The sequence below is a fragment of the Myotis brandtii genome, unplaced genomic scaffold (genome assembly GCF_000412655.1).
Source record: "Myotis brandtii unplaced genomic scaffold, ASM41265v1 scaffold115, whole genome shotgun sequence".
Classification (NCBI taxonomy): Eukaryota; Metazoa; Chordata; class Mammalia; order Chiroptera; family Vespertilionidae; genus Myotis; species Myotis brandtii.
Window position 1 is genome coordinate 19,867,488 of NW_005353967.1, and position 23,807 is coordinate 19,891,294.

At 36.4% G+C, this 23,807-nt stretch overlaps 1 protein-coding gene across 3 annotated transcripts in view; it reads right to left on the reverse strand.

The window, feature by feature from the left end:
- Positions 1 to 1,413: 1,413 nt before the first annotated feature.
- Positions 1,414 to 23,807, reverse strand: part of HOMER1 (homer scaffolding protein 1) — an 87,618-nt gene continuing 65,224 nt past the window's right edge. For all 3 annotated transcript variants that reach the window (XM_005858077.2, XM_014550111.1, XM_014550116.1), the window contains exons 6-9: positions 11,777 to 11,933; positions 10,958 to 11,068; positions 9,801 to 9,881; positions 1,414 to 4,885 (exon numbers count right to left, since the gene is read on the reverse strand). In XM_005858077.2, the coding sequence (XP_005858139.1) occupies positions 4,697 to 4,885; positions 9,801 to 9,881; positions 10,958 to 11,068; positions 11,777 to 11,933 (538 nt within the window). In that variant the 3' untranslated portion in view covers positions 1,414 to 4,696. The remainder of the gene's footprint in view (positions 4,886 to 9,800; positions 9,882 to 10,957; positions 11,069 to 11,776; positions 11,934 to 23,807) is intronic.

Genomic DNA, 23,807 nt, shown 5'->3' on the forward strand with positions numbered 1-23,807 from the left:
CCACAGAATGGTGAGTTTGAATGTTGTCATATTAGGTTATAAATCCTGACAAGACAAATTTCAAGGTCTCTGAAAGCCTTTGAAATTCATGAGGGCAATCCCAACTCATTTATTTAAAAGCAGCAGCAGGTAGGAAATAGCACTTTTATGTGTCTCTGGCTAACCTGCCGTCCCTTAGAGAAAAACTGGTCATCATGCTCCTACTCTTCTTGCTGGCTCTGACCTCCCCCTCAAAAAAACCCCTCTTCCCACCCTGATGTACTCCTGGTATCCTCTGGAATGGGTCCTTGAAAGGAAAGAAGTGTCCTCAAAGAGACCAGCGATTCCATTAGAAGTCTATTGGGAGCTGTGGCCTTTCCCCTATTCTATCTAGTCCAGATGTAATTTCTCTCCCTGTGTCACCTGTTTTTGGTAAAAACGACTTACGTTTCTTTTTCATCTAGTGTACAAAGCAGAAATCACTAGGCAGTGAGTGCTGACTGAGTTTTTGAGGGTTTTTTTTTCTTGGATGAAATTGTTAGCTATTTTATGAGGCAATATATAAACAAAAAAATGAAAAACATTTGCCTTGGCCGATTAGCTCAGTAGTTAGAGCATCGGCCTGCAGACCAAACAGCCCCCTGATTTGATTCCCGGTCAAGGGCAAATACTTTGGTTGCAGGTTCCCAGCCTTGGTAGGGGCGAGTGTAGGAGGCAGCCAATCGGTGTGTCTCTCGTGTCAATATTTCTCTCTTCCTCCTCTTTCCTCCCTTACACTCTCTTTAGAAACCAATGAAAAATATGTCCTTGGGTGAGGGTTAAATAAATAAATACATCATGTCTTTAATTCAATTAACTATGTTTCTATTTGTGTGACATCTACATATCAGATTCCCATAGAGAAAAACTGTCATAAAAATGTAAGGTCCAATTTAATGTGAATATGAGGAACATCTGCACAATTAGAGTAAGGTAAATGATGCATCTGTTGCCATTCTAAAAAGATACTTTTCTAATAATTTTCAAAATATTCTTACATAAAAATCATCTTAACAAATTATGGTATAATAGGCTACTTGAGAAAATTTTAAAAATATGTCATTTTCAACTACTACTTATCTAGAAGTTTTCTTCTTCAAGTTTTATATAATTTACTTCATGAATGATAAAAGAACAATGCTAAATATCCAGAAGACAAAAATTCATTGAAGACTATTTTATAACTTCAAGCACAGAATTTCAGGATGTTAAAATCATTTGATGTCAAATAAGCAAAAGAATTTATTGAAAAACAAACAAACAAACAAACGCTGCCACCTAACAAATGTTCCCCCTGCCTGCCTCCCACTCCAGAACGGACAGAAATCAGGTGCGCAGGAGAGAGCAGGCGAGCTGCGTACTCCAGAGTTAAATGAAAACATGGAAGACTGTAGCACACTTGTTAAAGAATGAATTTAATTTGAACAAGGAATTTAATTCTTTAACAAACAAATGACTTTAAAAAGGTGGTACTGGTTTAATTTTGAGTGTCCCTTTTTCAAGTTCCACTTGGAGAAAAAAAAAGTGTAAGTTTTTTCTCTACTGTAATTGCTTCCCAACAGTTCAATGACAGCAAAACATTAAATCTATGATGGTGCTGGAGTTCTTCTGTAAGGGCAGGGATGCACCTTCATGAACTTTGTAAAATCTGCAATAAGGGAGAGAAAAAAGAGAGAGGGGAAGGGAGGAAGGGCAGAGGGAGAGGGGGGAGAGGAAGGGGGGAGAGAGAGAGAGAGAGAGAGAGACCGACCAAAACTAATTTCCCAGGCAGGAAAATACTTACAAAACCTTTTATGTCAAAGTTAGGGTTTCACAACAGATCACACTAATGTAAAATCCAATAGCACCTGTAAGATTTAAGTAAATGCTGCCATCACTTGAACGCTTTTTAAAAAGTATCTGTAAAAGACTGAGGGGGGAAAAAGATAAAGTACATTCTCCAGAGAACAACAAATGTATTTCAAAATAAAAACTGTATTTTTGTCTTTCTTTTTCTTCAGTGGTTTTTTTGTACAAGAATTCAGTTTTCATATAATAACTTATACACAACGGGATCAACCTCGGCTCTCCTTTCTGTGTCACTTCGAGTCCACATGTTCAGGCTACAGTCCCCAACATTACTTTCTGACAAATATATTACCACAGTTTGATCTAAATATAGATACATTATATAATATTTGTCTCTGGGAAAATCAAATTTTAATATGCAAACTTTTATTTCTATAATACAGAAATGGAGAAAACTACAGTAGGCACACAACCTAATTATGACTTGAAAATGATGACTCTAGATACTCTCCTACCATAAATCAATGTTTAAAATAGTCTTAAGATTTTTATTTATATGTGCACTTGTGTCCACCTTATCCCATATACTGTACACGTCTAATGACAATCTGGGAATTTAAAGGTGCAGCCCTCAAGAAATTGTTAGATCACTTTAAAAAAAATTAGGCTCTATTGGACAAGGAAAAAACTCAGAAAATTTCCAATTTTAAATTTCATATAGTAGGAAAATATTAAAAATAATTTTCTGTATATACATATGGGTATATGTATATATTGAGTTACACACATCTCACATATCAATACAACTCAAGTGGAGACATTTTGATGAGTTATTTTCCCACTATATAATAACTATGTCAAAATTTAAAAATATCTTATTACGTCATTAAAATAATTCACTTACCATTTCAACAGCTTACACTGTTTATTTATTTTTAACTCTTCATATCTACATTCCCTGATCCCTAGAGTTAAATCCCCTATTTAAGTCAAAATCTGGTGCTCTTTGTTACTCAGAAACTGATAGATAAAATCACATCTACTTCAAAATTCTATCAATTAAATAAAATTTTATTACCTGATTTGTCAGAGAAATATCTCAGCTCTGAGCTTGTGTACCTACATTACCTTCCCTGTAATACATAGGTGAGGAAAATACCCTAAAATAGATGGAGGTAACTCACATGATGTCATAGCACATATAATACATGATGATTAAGTGTCTGATAAAAACTTTTCAGAGACATCTGAAAACTCACTTTAGAAACTAACTTTAGAAACAAACCATTTATTTTTCACTCTAATATAAATTAATATGTATGTATTTGCATACATACACATACATATATAAAACAAAATTGCCTATGCTGAGTAGCTGTTTGTGAGTGAAAAAATGGTTACAAATTCATTAATTAGCTTAATTTTGTTCTTAACAATTCAATCCTTTGGGGGTACAAACCAAAAGTCAGTGCACTTTGTAGACTCCTCAGAGTCAGATTCCCAAGCATACACTTTAAAAAAGAACCCTCCTCAACATCGCAGGCATTGTACAGCGAGAATACATGGACTCTGATGCAACTCCTACTCCATATGCAGACTAAACAGCACGTGCCTTACTTTTAAAATAGCTTCTTAAAAGAAATATATAAAGAAATGCATCTTTGCTAAAAGTCTTTTAAAATTACATCAAAACAACATTAAAACCTGTTCACTGAAAAGAGCCTATTGAATTGAATTCCTGTGTTGAAATGCCTAGTTAACAGTTCAGAATATTGCCTTGTGAGGTTTGACTAGAGAGATGGTTGGCGTGAAGATCCAGACAGAGTACACGGCTCAATCCCAATAGTCCTCTGATCAGCTGTTTGATGGAAATGGATCCCTTTAAAATAGCTATACACCTGAAAATGATCTATAATAAACAGTTCCCCAATAACCATAATTATTTGTAAATTGAAATGCGTTGATCATTCAGAAAAGATTTCTTGCAAAATATATAAATAAAGGTAACTGCATATTCTGTAAATATACTTAACATTGCTAGACCAGACCGTCAGTGACGGGCTGCTGCATTTCAGTACTGTGTCAAATTTATTAGAAATTTAAAAAGAAAAATTTCTGAGGGACTCAGCTGCCTTCGTTAGTTGGCTTTAAAATGTGTAATAAAATGGGAGACAGTATCTTCTCATAAATACATGGAATCAATATGGAAAAGTAAACTATACAGTGACAAGGTTAGAGAACACCAGAGTGTAGCAGAGTGGTCACCAGAGTGAAATATCTTCCCGCGTAAAAAAGGGGAAGAGCTCTATACACCCCGTCACAGCAAGCATGTTTCAATTAAAGATGCAGCTCTCTCTCACTCCTGGCAAGAATTAACTGGTAATGACACTGCTTCTCAACAGTGCAAAAATATCCTGAGAAATTATTCAGATTATAACAAAAGACAGGGCTTTCGTCACTAAGTTTTTTTGCACAAAACACAGCTTTAGATATCATAAATAAATTAAGTTAAAAAGCAGATAGCCTTCACTGTGTTGAACACAAAAGGGGGATGTGACCCAGACATTGTTAATTCTCCCATTGGCTAATATCAGGAAAAAGAAGAAAAGGATTGCATTAAGTGTCTATTTATAATTTTCTAGTTAACTATGGCCAATAATATACATGGAGGTAATTTGTAGTTCAAGTGTTTCATCTCTTTTTTCCCCAACTAGCTAAAAGCTGGATTCTAAAATTTACACTGAAATATACAATTCCAATTTTCAAAAAAATCCTCCTCCCGGAGGAGTGATATTTAAATTTTTTGTGCAATCTTGATGCAGAGCCCAAACAGTCCTATGAAGGGAGACAGTGTATTTTTTAATCAATTGGCACTGAAATTTCACTTTCCTTAGCTGCATTCTAGAAGCTTGGCCAAGTTATCTCGTAACTCTGTTAGTTCAAATATTTTCCCATCGAGAATGTCTAAGAGCGTCTTCAGGTTATTACGAAAAGCTTCTTGTTCGCTCTGACTTTTCTCCAGACGTTGCTCTAAGTCAGACAGTTGTCCCTCCAGGTCTTTGTTCCGAATTTCTACTTCCTTTAGAAACAAAAGTGTGACATATATACACGTCAGTTCACGATTTAGAAAACGATACGACTTTTGTTATTACCAATATTGTGGTCGTTATGAATCTCAGGTTAACACAATTTTAGGAGAGATTTCAGACTTCACAATCTGAGAAATCCATGCGGTTTCACTGACGGGTTTGTGCATGAATCCACCTACCCATCTAACAAAAATGTCCTGACTGCTTACTTTGTGCCAGGCAAGCCCCTGGGCACTTCAAATACCAAGACAGTACTGAAGACCCACTTAGAGGATTACTTGCATCTTATTTCTATTTCTGCTACCATGCTGTTCCTAATGCACAATTGTTAGCAATCTCTGGTGAAAGCAGGCAGAGAAAAAGAGGGAAGTTAATGTTTTCTCCTTACTGGCAATTCTGGACAAAGACTGAGAGAAGAAAATGATTCCCTAAAATTAAGTTTTAGGATCCTCTGAATATGTTAATTATTCTCTGTTTTGCCACAAGAGCGAATGAATGCATGTGGTAGAAAATATAGTTCAATTGCTAAAAGTGATAGTGAAGATCTATAATAACTACATATAAGAATTATAAAGATAATAATTCCAACATACTGGAAAACGAGGAAAGAAAAAGAATCACAAAAAAAGGAAGTTCATGGCAACAAAAATAATTTTTTAACACATTAAATTCTGGCATACTTAGAAGTTTTTACTGCTCTAAAAATGTTTCTAAATGCGACAAATATAGTAAGCAATTCTATAACATAACATAACATAACATAACATGAGGTTTGATTTAATTTCAGTAAAAGATAAAATTGAGAGAAAAAAGCAGAAAATCAACTATTATACTTTAAATAAGCATATGAATTGCAGATTAGCAATGAATTGAAAGTTACAGCAGTCCCCTTATCTGAGAGGGGACACATTCTAAGATCCCCAGTGGATGCCTGAAACTGCAGAGAGTACCAAACCCTATAAATACTATATTTTTCCCTACACATACATACCTATGATAACACTGAACTTATAAATTAGGTACAGTAAAATATTAACAATAAAATGGATTATAACAACATACTGTAGTAAAAGTTATGTGAATGTGGTCTCTCTCTCTCAAAATATCTGATAACTGAGACAGCTACTAAGTGACCAATAGGTGGGTAGCCTTTTCAATGTGGATACGCTGGACAAAGATGTTATGTCCTGGGGTGGAACAGAGCAGGACGGCTGAAGATTTTATCATGATACTCAAAATGGTGTGCAATTTAAAATTTATAAACTGTTTATTTCTGGATTTCCCATTTAATATTTTCAGACTGCAGTTGACCGCAAGTAACTGTTTTTTGTGCAATCTTGATAAAAAACAAAAAACCCTAGGTAAAGAGGGGACTACTGTATATAGCCTTTCTAGAAAGCTCACTTGTACATCTGAGAGGACTGACACAATTTACATTCACGTATGCAAATTCTATGGAATAATAAAAACATTTTGGTGTTAGCAACACAATATGAATCAGCCTCAGAAACTGTATTTCAAAAACGTTAGTACATCATTTAAATATAAATCTCTAAAAAATTCTGTCAAGTCTAAAAAATAAGGGGAAAATTTTTTTAATTACTGCAAGAAAATTTGGTAAATAAAAAGAACAGTATGTGAAGTAGATCTGTATGCATGAGGACAAACACTGGGAATTAATATACTAATAGGAAATAGGAACTACTTCAGGGCTTTGGGATTATGGGTACTTTTTTTCTGAAATTTGTCTTATGATACCTGTTAAAATTTTGAGAAAAATAACTGGGAAATGGCTTGAATACATAAGAGAGTAACAGTTGATTTAGGATTCCGAACATGTAGAAATGTTCATGGGCTTTGACAGAAATAACTAAGATCAAGGCTTAAGCCACGATGCCACAGATGGGTTGTAACAGCCTGGGAAAATATAAAAAAGGAATTACGCAGCTATAATCACCTATAAATGAAGAATTTAAGGAATCCCAACCTATTCTTAAGGTATTTACTGTAAGATGTTTACCAGGTACGTTTCTAATCTCTTTCCTTTGCTTAATCCACAAGATGAAGATAAGTAAACTGAGCAGAGAATCTGTAATCAATAAAATGTTTATAAATTCAGAAGCCCTGGAGGCTCTAAACTATGAGGGAGAAAATAGACCCTGGGATCAAATCTAAAAATGCCACTCATGACTGCACAGCGTGCTCTCTTGCCTGCTTAAACAATAAGCTTAAGAGTAGAATGTTTCCAACTATAAAAATAGACGAAATGTCATTCACTAGAAAACACCCACTTCACCAGGCACCGCCCAGTTTGCCCTCTAAAGCCTTCCTTTAAAATGAAAGGCTTCCTTGTTCTCTTTGCCAATCAAGGAAACATCCAAACATTTTCAATGAAAGCAAGCAAAACACAAAATTCTCTCAGCTATTAAAATGGTGTTGTTTTCTCTCAAAGGAGTCTCACACTCTAAGCCATTTTTCTGATTGGAGGAATTTTACTAGGCAGATAACAAAAGGGATCCAATACAATGCTGACGGTGCTGGTCTATTCTGAGGCAGAGAATGTGATCCTAGGGCAAGAATAGACAACCGGTGCACGGGGCCAACAGGAGCCCATCAGAGCCCTGGATGGTGGCACTTCTCATTCTTCCACCTTCTGTACATATTTTCCAATCCTCTTTTTTCTTTCTGTATTGTCCCTCCTCACTCATTCTTCTGTTTATTATCATTCTTGTCCTACTATTTTCCCCTTCTCCTTTACTGATATGTAAGCATGTTACCGGACACCCAGAGGCCTGGTTCAGTCCTTATAAAGAAAGCACTGCAGCCATAACTGGTTTGGCTCAGAGGATAGAGCGTCAGCCTGCGGACTGAAAGGTCCCAGGTTCGATTCTGGTCAAGGGCATGTACCTTGGTTGCGGGCACATCCCCAGTAGGGGGTGTGCAGGAGGCAGCTGATCGATGTTTCTCTCTCATCAATGTTTCTAACTCTCTATCCCCCTCCTTTCCTCTGTGTAAAAAATCAATAAAATATATTAAAAAAAAAAAAAAGAAAGCACTGCAGGCTAGAAATTTTGCTAACTCCCTTTCCAGTGCTTTACAGTCAATAACTGAAAGTATCAATCCTAGTTGGCAGAAGGTCAAGCTCTGTATTTGTTAGTTTGATAAGTACTTTTGATATTCAGTGAAATAATAAGTAAAAATTGATATTCACAATTCCAGGTGCCAACTGTAATTATTCAATTACTGATCAATCAATGATGAAATACATTTAGCAATTTAATATGAATAAATTACCTCTTAGTTTCTCGGGATCATGTAAATGTACATATAACTAAAAAATTTTTTTAAAGAATTGTTAGGAATGATTGGACACTTGCTGCCTGAAGCAGTGTGGTCATGAAGAAAGAAGAGAAATTTTGAAATCAAAACAAATCTAGGCCTCACTCCTTTCTAGCTAGATGCTTGACTGAACTTGTTAACACCTCTGAGCTGCTGCCTCCTCTTTGGAAGTGGGATACAACACCTGTTACTGTGAGAATCAGAGCTAATGTATATAAGTGCTTAGCATACGCCTGAGTTACAGCAAATATTGAAAAAATGGTAGCCAACGTGGAAACAGGCAACAAAACTAGGCTGCATTTCCCCCATATTTTCCCAGCCCCGATTGCTGGCTTCATATTTTAGTTCTACACCGGGATGTCTCAACCTTGGCATACTGACATTTTGGACTGGATGACTCCATGTTCTGCAGCATCCTTGGCTTTGACCTATGAGCTAGCAGTAGCACCGCCCTACTTGTGAACATAAAAAATGTCTCCACGCATTGTTAAATGTCCCCTGGGGAACAAAACTGTACCCAGTTGAAAACCACTGATTTACACAGATGATTAAAATGTAGAAACATTTTGTAGAGCAAATCAAAACAAGTGACCTCATTTTTTCCCAGGCCACTGAAAATCAGTGATAGGAGGGGAAAAGGGAAATATTTCATTTCATGTAAAGAACCTGTTCTCTTTATGAAGGCTCTCTACTGTCAGAGAATGTGACTGTCTCCATTTACATACAGGTTGAACAAGTTAGCCTATGCAAGCCTCTGTTTCTTCATTGACTCACAGAGAATAAATGCATAACATAAGTGAAGTGCTTAGTGCAGTGTGTCCAATACATAGTAAATATTCAATAACTGCTGGTCATTCTGATTATAATCTAGGTACTCTTTCCAATCCTGGGCTTTCAGGTCCCACTTATCACCTCTTATACAAAATTCCTCACTCTATACATGCATTTATTTCTACTGCAAACCATAAAGTGGTCCTAACCCCTCTTGAGGTAGTCATGGGGGTTTAATCAAAGTTTCTGAGTTTTCAGGAGGAGACTGTGGTAATGAGTTTTAAAAAATCCTCCTAACGATGGTTCGCTACCACTGACACCTAATAGGTGTATATAAATTGGAAGCATAGTATTCATGTAGAAAAAAGTGAGTAAAATTAATTAGACTGAAAAAATAAGAAGAGCACTGACTGGATTTCCATTAGGGCACAACTCCTGCTTTAATTCATATATTAATTCAATGTAAAAAAATGAGCAAAATTTCTAAACTGAATGAAAATCATTTGAGAAGTTTTCTTTAAACTCAAAGTATTTTTAGGTTAAAAGTCGAAATTTCTAAAATAATTTACTAAAGATAATTTATAAATGACTGCCTATGATGACTGTAAGCTACCTAAATGAAATTATCAACTACTTTTTGAAAAAATATAAGCTTAGACATGAATCAGAAGTCCTGGAAAAGAAAAATGATCAAGAATCTACAAAATGGAGTTTCGGAAAAAAAGTCATTACTATGTGACAGAATGACTGATGCCTCCCTATGCAGACATGAATAAACATTTTATTAGAGCTTACCTGCAGTTTCTGAGTCAGAGAGTCCCTCTGTTCTTGGAGTTCTCTGGCATTATCAATTTCTTGTTTTAATCTTTCTATTTCCTAGAAAAAGTAGAGCAATGTCTTTAACAACAACATTTAAGTGATATCAAGGAAAAGAGAAGGCACCATTTCCCTCTGAAATTACTGTCCTAGTTCTTTAAGACAATGATTTAAAGAACATTGACTTTAAATTCCTTAAAAAAGGTGAAAGGATTAAAAAAAAAAAGAAATTAACTCATAGACAGACAACAGTATGGGGATTACCAGAGGGAAACAGAGATGGGGGGAGGTAGGAGAGAGTAAAGGAGGGACAAATGTATGGAAAGAGACTTGATTTGGGATGGTGAACCATATACAGATGATATGTAATAGAATTGTGTCCCTAAAACCTATATAATTGTATTAACTAATGGCACCCCAGTAAATTCAATAAAAAAATAAAGAGCATTCCTTTATACTGACTTTTAGAGAGGTGAATTCAACTTTAAATATATTTTTTTTTATTTCAGAGAGGAAGGGAAAGGGACAGAGAGAGAGAATTATTGATCAGCTGCCTCCTGCATGCCTTACACTGGGGATTGAGCCTGCAACCTGGGCACATGCCCCGACTGGGAATCGAACTGTAACCTCCTGGTTCATAGGTCGATGCTCAACCTCTGAGTCACTCCGGCCAGGCTGAATTCATCTTTATAGGCATGTTGTCTTGTGCAGAATAATCTTAAGAAGCAAGCAACAAGTCTAACGATGGCTTTGGTGTATACGATTGCTCAGAAACAGTCTGAACATTTTAAGGTTGTTTCAAGTTTTGAATTCTTCCCTGGGATATTAAATCGAACTGAAAACCAGAGAAAGCAACAGCTTGTAAAATATAACTTCTAATAGTTTCCTGTTGGTCATATGGATACAACTCTCAGACAGAGAGTTGCATAATTGGTATGCAACAAGCAGTATCTCAGTCTGATTGCCTCACCATAGTTCATAACAACAGAAACAAGGATGGAGAAAATATGAACAAGGTTAGTATCACTCAAGAAAATTTCACGCTAAAAAAACCCACACGGCCTTACCTTATTCCATCAAGTACATAGACTCTAATATTTCAGCTAGATTACAGATGAGCAAAAAGTAGAAAGTACCTCTTCCTTTTCTTTCAGTGTTTCTTCTAGTTCTTGTATTGTCTGATTTAATTCTGTCTTATGGGTATGCACTGCATTTGCTTGACTACTAACACATTCAAGCTCAGTCACCTAAAATTAAATGAGAACTCAGGTTAAATTATGTGAAAATTTCAAAGAATTTATTACTGAAGAGATAACAGGCCCTTGATAGGTGAATAATGAATTTTGAATCAATATATGAAAATTAATTTTGAGCAATATTAAGATGGAAGAATAAATAGAAAAGATTCTTTAAAGATGTGGATTTAGGACAAAAAAGAGCAAAGGAAATAACTATTTACATGGGTTGGTCAGGAAAAGGACAGGAAAACTTAAGTGATTAATGATAGTAGAAAATTCCTTTAAAAACTTCTCATAACGTTCAAAATCAGATATAGTCATCTGCCCTCCCTGTAGCTTTCAAATTTAATTGAAAATTGGCCTTGCAGAGGTGAGAAATTTCTCTAATACGTTCCCAAAATGTAAGAGAATCTGGAAGAAAAAATATGCTTAAAATACAACTTAAATATTTGATACTAGAATGTCTACATATTAATAGTTTCTCTTATGGCAAAAGATAGTTCTTCAGTCAATAGGTTGACTGAGAGCCCAAACACAACATAACTTTTAATGAACACTTGCTATTTTTTGAGAGAACGGATACAATACAACCCATATATGCTCTGAGAACCAATGAAAATCTCCAAACGATGTCCCTGCGCTGAATCTACATGTAAATTTCCTCTGATCAAGGAAATCTGCTGGCCATAAATTCCATGGACAGCAGCCTGTACTTGCCCGCTTGTGCAGACGCTCTGCTTCCTCTTGATATGCAGCAAGTTGCTGTTTCCATTGTTTCACGTTGGCAGTAGACTCCAACAGGGCTGCAGTGAGTTTGGCATTATTTCCTTTGAGGGTAGCCAGTTCAGCCTCCCAATGTTTGCTGATTGCTGAACTGAAATAAAAAACACACAAAACAACTCTATCCATTATACTGAATATTATTACAAAGAAAGGGCAGAAGTACTCAGGTCAATCATTTAGTTCATAGTTCATGAATGTTTCAAAGACAATCCAAGAAGAATAAAAACACAAGTATTTCACTGAAATGCTCCTAGTAAAGAAAACCTAGCAAATGAGGAAATATAAAAAGTGCCAAAGTAGTAGGCTTAATGTGGAAAAGTTCTACTCACTATGACAGATACAGATATCTATAGAAGAGTCTCCACCCAATTCTTTCTTTTTTAAAAAAAATTTATTTTTATTGATTTCAGAGAGGAAAGGAGAGGGAGAGAAAGAGAAATATCAATGATGAGAGAGAATCATTGATTGGCTGCCTCCTACATGCCCCCTACTGGGGACCAGCCCAAAACCTGGGCATGTGCCCTGACTACTAACACACCAGCTGGGCTCTACCCATTCTCTTTTGAAGAATAAATATTATATCCTGAAAAATATCTATGAAGAAAACCTAATAATGTACTATATTTTTAAGAGCATCATAGCCTGAAGTACAATTTTATTCCTTCATATAAAACATATGAGGATGCCCTAGCCAATTTGGCTCAGTGGATAGAGTGTCAGCCTGTGGACTGAAGGGTCCCAGGTTCGACTCTGGTCAAGGGCACATGCCCCAGTTGCGGGCTCCATCCCCAGTGGGAGGCATGAAGGAGGCAGCCGATGGATGATTCTCTCTCATCATTGATATATATCTCTCTCTCTCCCTTCCTCTCTAAAGTCAATAAAAGTATATTAAAAAAACAACAACAACCCCCCCCAAAAAAACATATGAGGATGCTTCAATGTTTTAATAAGGTTTGGGACATGTAATAGAGTATTTAAAATTATTGGTGATTTATTTCATCTTGTTCAGAATTTTTAAATATCCTAAATATTTTTAAAAATGCTGAAATAAAAATATTTCAGGTCATATGACAGACTAGACCTAGAAACTAATGATTTAATTTCTGATAGAATTCCCCTGTCATTGATAGAACAGAACTCCTCCCCCCCATTTAATGTTCTACTTGATAAGTTACCCATCATATTTTAATCAAGACAATTTTCTATTACAAAGACAATTCTACTAGTTAGGAAGATCCCTTTTTTAATAATTCCTTTCTTACACTTTATAATGAAGAAAGAATTGCCTCCTTTCTCATTATTGAACAGTTTGTTCCTATTAGTGAAGTTCTACTAACCTCATTCCATTAACTAACTAGTAATGATAATAGCTTTCCTTAATCCACATTTGATGTTTGATGTTATTTGCATCACAAAACAAATATTTTGATGGACTGATATTTTATAATAACATTAATATATATTAGATAAAAGATAGCATAATTTCTACCATCAAGATTCCTAAAGCTCATCATGAATAATTAGACATATCAGCATTATGAGATCATTTCTGTGAAATTCTTGCCAAAAACTCATAACTCTCATCCCAATTATGAGAAAACATCCTATAAACCCAAAGTGGGAGACATTCTACAAATTAACTGATTTGTGCTCTTCAAAAGTGTCAAGAAGAGATAAGACTGGGAAAAAATGGAGAAGACTAAGAAGAAATAAGTAAATGCAATGTGAGATCCTGGTTAGGTCCTAGAACATAAAAAGGGACATTGGTGAAAATTGATATCTGCAGTTTAGTTAGAAGTATTGTATCAGTGTCAATTTCCTGGTTTTGATAATTATGATTATGAAAGATGTTAACATTAATGAAATCTAAGTGAGAGGCATACGGGAAATCTCTATACAGTTTTGCAACTTTCATATTTCTAAAATTAATTTAAAATAGAAAACTAAAAACGTTTCTAAATGTTTCTAAAGGGTCCTGAAAACTTTTCATCAAAACATGAAAGAACAGAATCAAACAATTAGTTAAGCTATTAATTTTTTTTAAAATATATTTTATTGATTCCCCACAGAGAGGAAGGGAGAGGGACAGCCAGCCAGAAACATCGATGAGTGAGAAACATCGATCAGCCGCCTCCTGCACGCCCCCCCCCCCCCGCGGAAGCGTGCCCGCAGCCAAGGCAGCACTTGCCCACTGGAATCAAACCCGGGACCCCTGAGTCCGAAGGCTGACGCTCTATCCACTGAGCCAAACCAGCCAGGGCTAAGCTATTAATTTAACAACCTATTTTTCTCCTTAAAAAGAAAGTTCTTTCTGATTCTTCTTTTGTGGAATGATTTTCCAGATTCAGATTTTCTGAGCAAAGTGTACATTGATTCACCTGCTCTAACTGAATTATAGATTTTTTTTAAAACCACCTACCAATTGTTCCACTACAGAGATGAGTTTTATTTAAATGGGTTTTTCAAAACTCATAAAATTGTACAGAAGGGTAAATTTTACTATTTATAAATTATACTTCAATTAAAACTTTATTATCACACTGCCAAAAGAAAAAATAAAAGTTTTCTAAGCACTCCTAGATATTCTTCCTGTGACTGTAGCATCACAAATAATAAGAGCTGGAAAGTCTTCTTAGATGGGTAGAATGGTCTCTAAGCTGCTCCATTCATGTCTGTATTTATTGGCATGGGAAGAGACTGAGTGGGCAGGAAACAGAACAGCTGTGATATAATGAGAGTCCAAAATAAAAAGGAAGGAGGTGAGGGCATCTGGAGATGTTGATAAAAAGGAGATTGGAGAAGTAGGATTATAGAGGCAGGGATACGCAAGGGAAAGGAATAGACAGCTGTAATTAAAATTAGTTTGGGGTCTGGCCAGTGTGGCTCAAGGGTTTAGTGTTGACCTCTGAACCAGGAGGTCACGGTTCCATTCCTGGTCAGGGCACATGCCTGAGTTGTGAGCTCAATTTCCAACAGGGGGCATGCAGGAGGTAGCCCATCAATGATTCTCTCTCATCACTTATGTTTCTATCTCCCTCTCCCTTCCTCTTTGAAACACACACACACACACACACACACACACACACACACACACACACTTAAAAATTGGCTTGGGTAAGGAAAAACTGAAATGATGCCTCTGGAACAGGATAGAAAAAGATGAACATATAAAGTCTTGATATACCATAATTTATTTACTTCATAGCCATGAACATGTCTTGAGTCTCTAATGTATTAAGTAGTGAGATTTGGCCACAGATAGTAAGTTCAATGAATTCCCACTAACTCTTTTCTTACTTTACTCTGCAGAGTTCCAAAATACTGCTGATTGCACTTAAGAAAATAAATATTGAAGCAAATTATTTTATCAAATACTTGCATGCATATTGCACAAGACTACAATAACAATCTAAGACCTAATAGTCCTGAAATGAGTAGTACAGGAGACCAGTTCAATGCTAAGTTTGTGTGTTTCTGCATTTTCATATACTTGGTTCCAACGTAAATAAAGATAAGTTCTTAAGGCCATTTTGTAATATCAACCAAAAACTGCATCTTTGTTGGTAAATTTGAATCTTTCAGGACATTCTTGCTTCTTCTACTTTAGGAGTGGCTTCATTAATAATCCATCTTTCTAGAGCACAGTGTGAAATACAATTTAGAAAATAAAATATTTTTTATTCTTTTAATTTGCCCTGTTTTCTCTGGAGAGCTTCCTCGTATATTCTTTTCACCATCCAGTATATATTAGAATACCCTATATAATATCAACTTACAATGAATTCCAAAGAGTATCCTGTAGGAAGTTCTACATGTGAGCTATTTGTTATCTCAGACGTGTTCAGCTCTAATATATAATTTTAAATACTTGGCACACTTTTGCAATTTTGAGAAACAATGTTCCTTTCTTCTATCTACAACTCCTCCCCCTTTAGACTCATATTTAGCAGTAATTAATACCTTGGGATTAATTCTGATACCAAAACTTTAAGTTAGCATCTTACATTTCAGGAATATTGTGAAAAAAATTGAGGTTCTCTGACTGCTAACTTGGTCTTTTTTTACAGGTACACTTTGGACAGTTTCACACTGAATAAACTCCTCACAAAGAAACACCTAAATTGTTCAGCTGGAGACACCAGTGAGTCAGAAGAGATTTCGAAATACCACTATGACCTCATGTCTGAGTGCTGGAATAAGGACAAAATAATTCTTTATTCCCATGACTGGTAAAGTTTCCCTTCAAACATGACCTGCTAGTTTCCTGCTGGCACTTCCGATCTAGAAGTCAGGGAAGGAGTTCAGAACATTCCAAAAACATCATTTGAAAGGTTCCTTAAGCTGGAATTTTACCATTTTCCTTTATCTAAAGTCAAAGTTCTACAAGAAAGCAGTAAACTTAATTAAATTAGTTATACTTCAAAAGTATCATCTAACAAATAGGTAATCTATCTAACAAAATAAGAGTCTAGTGCATGAGCAACACACTTATTTAACCTGTGGAGTAAACCCTGTGAGTGCACGGTCAGCAATAGGATTTAAGAAAACTGCCTCTCCTCCATGCCTGCAGGGGCCAGGACCCACCACCAGTCTCTAGAAGGGCAGCGCCTTGCATGTGCTTCTTAAGCATGTTAATTATGTAGAATTGTGAAAAATACCCAGATAAGATTTTAAAAGAGGATTTAAAAATAGACTGCAACAGGCTCACTTTTCGACATTATTCTCAGTGTGAATGGTGAGGTCACTCCCTAACTATGCAAATAAGACTGACTCAAGCCCTTCACAATCCTGACTGGTCTCAGGATTGGCCTAGTGGTCTCTCTTCACTGCCCGTCCATACCTGTGAAGGCAAAAGCAGCCAACATGGATGTCAACGCACCTGTGTGCCACTTTCTGGGCCACGTGCTCTCATGTCGGCGTGTTGGCCCCAACCTAGTTCCATTTAGAAACTAATGCTTCCTTCAATAGTTTAGGGTCCAAATTTGTTCCTTAATACAATTTAAGTTATCCTTTTAAATGAAAACAAAGTAAGTTTGCACTGTTTATAATCAGGTGTTGTTGTTGTTGTTGTTGTTTTCATCAAAGGGACTTCAGTGAGTAGGGATTTAAGGTCCTGCCATGCAGAGAGCCTCGTATATGAAAGGCTTTTTCTACTAGATGTAGCTGAAAGCTCTAATTTGCCTAAATGCTTAATAGGGTGTCTCTCAAAGCTTCCTGTAATTGTGGCAACTCCTTTGGTTACTTCCTTATCCTTGAGGTCCTTTAATCGGGTGTTCCCAGTGTTCTGTTCCTTATTGTCCTGTTGGTACCTGCTTCTTCTGACCCATGCTTCAACGTATGCCTGGGTAATCCCCCGAGTCTGACATTCCAGCTCAAAGTCCTTCCCTGCCTCACAATCCATCATCTTTGCACATAGCCTGCCATCTAGAAACTAATGGCTACAGGTAAACAGATAAAGATATATTTGCTGATACTTTTAAAGACAGTCCCTGTAGTAAACTGGAAATAACTTGGTCATATTCTGGAAAACATAGTGTTCAGAATTTTAGAATTAAGCATTAAAGCTTTTAATAAACAGTGGCTTGGAAGAAAATCTCAGACAAGAGGGAGGTAGTTTTTAAAGAAACACTGTATCACCAGTTATTGATATTCATGATACTGGGTTGAAAAACATGGACATAAACTATAATAAACAATGAACCAGAAGAGTTGGACTCTGAATATTATGAAATTATAGGAACATCTTAAACCACTTATCTTACATATATTACCCATGTACAAAAGTAGTTACAGAGACACATCACCACCAAAAGCCAAATAAAGAGCTGTTATAGTCAGTTTAATTGATAATATTTTCTTGGTAGCATGTCAAATAATGGTGTCTTATCATCAAAGCATCTGAACTTAGATAAAATGCAGAATTTTACTTATTTCTGATAAAGAAAATGAAACACCATTGACTTTTTGGAGAAAGTTATAAAATTAATCTGAAACAAATTACTTCAAAATGTAATAATGCATGTGTTTATCAGTCTATAAGTAGAAATTTCTAAGTTGTGAAGAATATTGTTAAATGTATACATTAAACAAGAACCATTGTGAAACAGTGGTTAAAAGTATAGGTTCATTCAGGTACAACTACAACTGGTAAAATGTTATATGTCCATTATATGCCAACTTTTAATTAAAGCACATAGACTCAGAAGTCTGTTGACTTGGTTCAAACTGTGGCTCCAGCCATTTGCTAGTTATGGGACCCTAGGCATGTTTCTAACCTCATTAGGACTGTTTCCCCATCTGTAAAATTAGGATTAATATTAACTATCCTCATTGGGTGACTCTGAGGAATAAACAGCCCATATAAAAGTACCCTTGAAGAAAGCACATAATACACACTCAATTGTTAGTATCTTCCAAATGCACAAGCAATAAAGAATCTTGAAAGAATCTTTAGTGAGCTATGAAAAAGCTAAAAAGATTTAATATTAAATATTTTAAGGGAGATATTTTTGATTAGTGATGTACACAACTTAAATCAAATGTAATTTAAATCATATCCACATCAGGTATGCACTTAATGAATTCTGTCGTTTTCCTTAGGTACTACAGATGTATTATCTATATACACTGAGTAGCCAGATTATTATGACCGGCCAGATTATTATGACCACCTCATCAGTACAATGAAGTGAATTAGTTATGCAAATAATAATAATAATAAAACCTTGAGAGTATTTGCTTAGGAAGTTTTTAATATTCAGTATTTTTGGAAGTGTCAATGAAGTACTGATGGGGTGGTCATAATAATCTGGCCGGTCATAATAATCTGGCCACTAGTGTATATAAAACCCTAATATGCAAATAGACCAAAAGGCAGAACAACCGAACAATTGTTCGCCATGATGTGCGCTGACCAGCCGGGGGTGCATGCAAACCATGACGGGCATTGGCCACAGTAGGATGGTGGCGCAGATGAGCGGAGTCGCCAGACCAAGGCAAGCCGCCGGTCGCTGTCATTGGGGCGAGCCTCTGGTGGTAACTGAAAATTCTTTGCTCCAACGCACCACCGTCCTGCTGGTCCCGCTTGCACTCACTGCTGGTACTGGCCCCAATCACTCCATGCCATCAGTGGGTGTGAACGGGGCCAGTGCCATCAGAGCGTGGGAGCGGCGGCAGTGGGAGTGGGGCTGCTGGCAAACAGGGGACTGGGGGTCACGGTGGGAGGGGCAGGGGTGCAGAGGATGAGCCAAGACCTGCCCCTGTGCCCACCACAGCCTTGTGGCCCAAAGTTCCTTTCAAGATGCACGAATTCGTGCACTGTGCCCCTAGTTTATAATAAGTTTACACCTTTGGTGTAGGCCTCAGAATAAATTTAGCCAGTTAATGGAGTGAGAAAATAAATGAACAGAAATGATTCTCATAAAGTGGTGAGGTTGATTTCTGATTGTGAGCAAAGAGAAGGGAAGGTGAAATCTGGATCTAAACGACATTACGTTTACCACATAAAAACATTCTGCACTTGAGGCAGTTTCCCATTTGATTTTAGAGGGCACAAAAAGTCTAGTTTTACCTCCACTTTTTATTCACTAAAATGGAGGTACCCACAAACTCACTAAAAAGAGGCCCTTAGAAATTCCCCGGCTGCCATCACTGCTCCCAGCAGTAACAGAAGCATCTCTACATGCTAGAGTAGCTCTCACGGGAGACGGCTGGGTATTCCAACATCCCCTAACATCCACCAACTGCCTGCCTGGCACAGTGCCTTGTGTGGTCTTTGCCATGTGCCTTAAAGTAGCAGTCAGTCTCCAAGGAAAGGTGATAAAAGATGAAGAAACCACAGGAGGTCCCAATTTCACTTCTACTTTTTACTCTCACTGCAGGTGTCCCCTACCCACGATGATCTAAAACGTATAAAGAGATTTCCTTTTAAAATTTAAAGTAGCCTATTCTAAGGTAGGAGGTGTGGGTACCAACTTGTTGCTCAAAAGATATTTACTTGTGAAAGGCTCAAGCTACTTTACAGGCATTTTAAATATTTTAATGTTAACCATACTTTCCCTGCATCAGGGTTGGGTATAGAATCTAAGGAAAGGGAGTAAAAAGCTATTCAGTGCTAGTTCATAAGTGATAAAAAATTTATTCAAGGTAATACTGTGTGTTATGCATCTACTACCTTCATACAAGTCAATATTTGTGTTGTTTTCCCTTTTATAAAAAATTAGTCAGTAACTAAAAACTTTCTTTGGCCATATATTCAGAGCATGATGTTAGATTATCCTATTGGAGAGAAGTCTTTGGGAAAATAGCCTACATAAGTGAAGAATTATGTTTCTCTAATCTCTTATAAGTATACATCTATCCTGTGCAAAGAGTGAGATCAATTAATTTTAAGACTGTCCTGTATTTATAGGATAACAGTATTATAAGCATTATACTGTATTCAAGACAGAAATGAATATCTTTATCTGTCCATCCATAATTTGATTTAATTTTGGAAGCTAAGGTGCCTCTGTTTCAAAGTAGGTCACTTAAGGAAAATCCATCCTAAAAATTGATTAGCACAATATTTAGTATTATTGGGGAAAACATTATAAATAAAATAATAGAATTCACTCTCAATACTGACAGAATATAAAATGCTATCAACAGAGATTTTGATAAAGCTAAAATTGGATGGAAATATATGAATAATTTTACAGTAAAATCTGTTTTCCAATTTCCTGTCATGAAAATTTTTCATTCTTTTAGAAACCAGTTGTAATCAATAATTTGATTGATCATTGTTTGATACTCAGAATTTTGTTTAAATTTGTTTTTAAAGAGAAGGCCAGAGTCAAAAGACATACCTTCAAATTATTTAAATGTTTAGTATGAACAATATTCTACTTGCAACAATTACTGTCCGTTAGTTGTGGCGATCATCATCACCCCCTTCATTTATTTAATGTATACATGATCTTCGTAAGAAATATGCAAAAGTAAGGGCCTGATCAAAATGAACTCTAAGGAGCGGGAGGTGCAAAGTGAATACAGCTCAGCATTAATAATAGCTTAGTCCACTACTGATGGAAGCCAAACTCTGTTACAACTCTGAGGACCAACCAAGGTGATGAAGACTGGCTGTACTCCAACTCCAGGTTAGTTCAGCAAGAGTCACCACTTACGCTACAGAATATGACACAACTGAAATCTATCAGCAGGTTATTCGCTTTGTGTTTTTTTCTGGTAATGCTGGAAGACTTGAGCATGGCCATCCCATAAACTTCCGTTCCCTTGATCTAACACCCTCTTTTGTAATCTGTGACTTTGAAAGAGTTTTTCTCTGTGTGAAGCTACCACATACGATATCAAGACCAGTAACGTGGGCTTCATTTATACCAGGGGTGGGCAAACTTTTTGACTCGAGGGCCACAATGGGTTCTTAAACTGGACCAGAGGGCCGGAACAAAAGCATGGATGGAGTGTTTGTGTGAACTAATATAAATTCAAAGTAAACAGCATTACATAAAAGGGTACGGTCTTTTTTTTTTAGTTTTATTCATTTCAAACGGGCCGGATCTGGCCCACGGGCCGTAGTTTGCCCACGGCTGATTTATACCAAGCTTAAGCAACTGAATTAACTGTCCCAGACTAGTAAACCCAAATGCAGCACTGGAGGGGACTTTCTGTCTTCCATACAATAGCAACAAAGCTAGGACTTGAACCAAGACGCCTGCCTTAAGGTTTTTTCCCACTAAACTATAATGTCTTTTTTCATATGGGCTTGCAATGACTGACGACTTTTTCCCTCACCTTACAACTAGTTAATAATCTCCATGATTAGACTGATTTATAGAAAACTAATAGATCATGTTCACTGCAACATTATTCACTATAGCCAATATATAGAAACAAGCTAAGTGTCTGTCAACAGATGAATGGGTAAAGATGGAATATGATTCATAAACAATGGAATATGATTCAGCCATGAGAAAGAACATCCTGCCACTGGTGACAACACGGATGGGCACTGAGGGCATTATGCTAAGTGAAATAAGTCAGACAGAGAAAGACAAATACTGTATGCAATCACTTATATGTGGAGTCTAAAAAAGCCAGGTGCAGAGAAACTGAGACTACAAGGGTAATTACTAGGGGTGAGGGGGTTGGGGAAAAGGAATCAAGATGTTGGTCAAAGAGTACACAATTTTAGCTATTAGGTGAATAAGGTCTGGGGATCTAATGTACAGCACAGTGATTATAGTTAACAATACTTGAAAGTTGCTAAGAGAGTAGATCTTAAATGTTCTGACCACACAGAAGAAATGGTAATTATGTGACCTGATCTAGGTGTTGGTTAAGGCTATGGTGATAATCATTTTATAATATTTAAGTGTACCAAATCAACACATTTTACACCTTAAACTTACAGAATATTCTATACCAATTATATCTCAGTAAAGCTGGGGAAAAAGACGGGTGAAACTATATATCTATATATATAAAGGGCTAATATGCAAAGTGTCCCCTTGGGAGTTCGACCGGGAGACCGGGAGTTCGACTGCTCGCTATTACGTGCGCTGACCACCAGGGGGGCAGCGCAGAACATGGCAGGCGGGCGACCAGCTGCAGTGGGGTGCTGAGGGAATGAGGGAAGGAGGGGGCAGGGAGGCAGAGAGGCGGAGAACTTGATCAGCACTGATTGGCGGCCAGGCCTAGGGACCCTACCTGTGCACGATTTTGTGCACTAGGCCTCTAGAATGTAAATATAGATCAGGAAAGCTAAAGCTAGTTTCCATGCTCAGTTTCTTCAAGAATTATATTAAAATGACATGATCTATGGCAACCACTTTCATAAGCAATTTAAAAATGTTAATCTCTTAAGATAGTTAAATTAATTTTTCATATGCATTTGTTGTAAAAGGGAATAGAGAAATTTTAAAAAAAGAAAAACATTTTAGATTCCATTTACTAATACCACTTAACACTATATTCATAAATGATCAAAAAGATAGTGCCAGTGATATTCTAGATTTATAACACAGTCATAAGTATCTCTTCTTTAATATTTTTAGCAATTGAGAACCATATGACAAATTCTGTATATATTTTGGCTCTTGGGTTCTATTTGGAGAAGACAGACAAAATTAAGGAAGTTTAAGTTCATTTTGTTATCAATGCATTAAGATGTGCATTGTTAGGCTCTGCCCAGTAGCTCAATTGATTAGAACATCACTATGATATACCAAAGTTGTGGGTTCAATCCCCAGTCAGGGCACATCTAAGAATCAACTAATAGATGCATAAATAATAATAAGAAGAAATCAATGCCCCCCACTTACTTTCTCTCTCTCTCTCTCAAATCAGTAAATAATTTTTTAAAAGATTTGCATTTCTAATTCATTAAGTAATGTGACACTAGTATTTTGATGGTTATTAGAAATTTATGTAATTTCTGAACTTAATTCAGCAATGAATGATAAATTAATAGTATTTATTGCCTTTTATGTGTCTAGTATTTGGGGGCATATGTACATGACATTTTTCTCATCCTCAAAGGAATTTCTACTTTAACTGTAGAAAAAAAGCTGACATATAAGAAACAGTGGACCAGTTACATGATTCACAAATATTTATTATCACCTACTATGTATCAAGTACTCTACCAGACAATGTGAATTCAAGGATGAAATAAATATGGCTATTGCTCAAAAGCCATACAAAGTAGAGGATAGAAATACCTTTAACTTTTCTTATTCCCTTGCTCTCAAAGCTACACAATGAACAATTCTCTCATTTCTTCCATCCTTATTTTTCTCTGTAGTTTTTTTCACTGTCACTACCATGACCTCAGATGAAGACACTAAACACCTAATTGTGTCAAGGCCAAAGCAGATGCTCCTCCCTCTGTCTGGACCGCTCCTTCCCCACTCTCCCGGGGCTGCTTCTATTCTCAAGGATGAGTGATGTGTGACTCCTCAAGGCC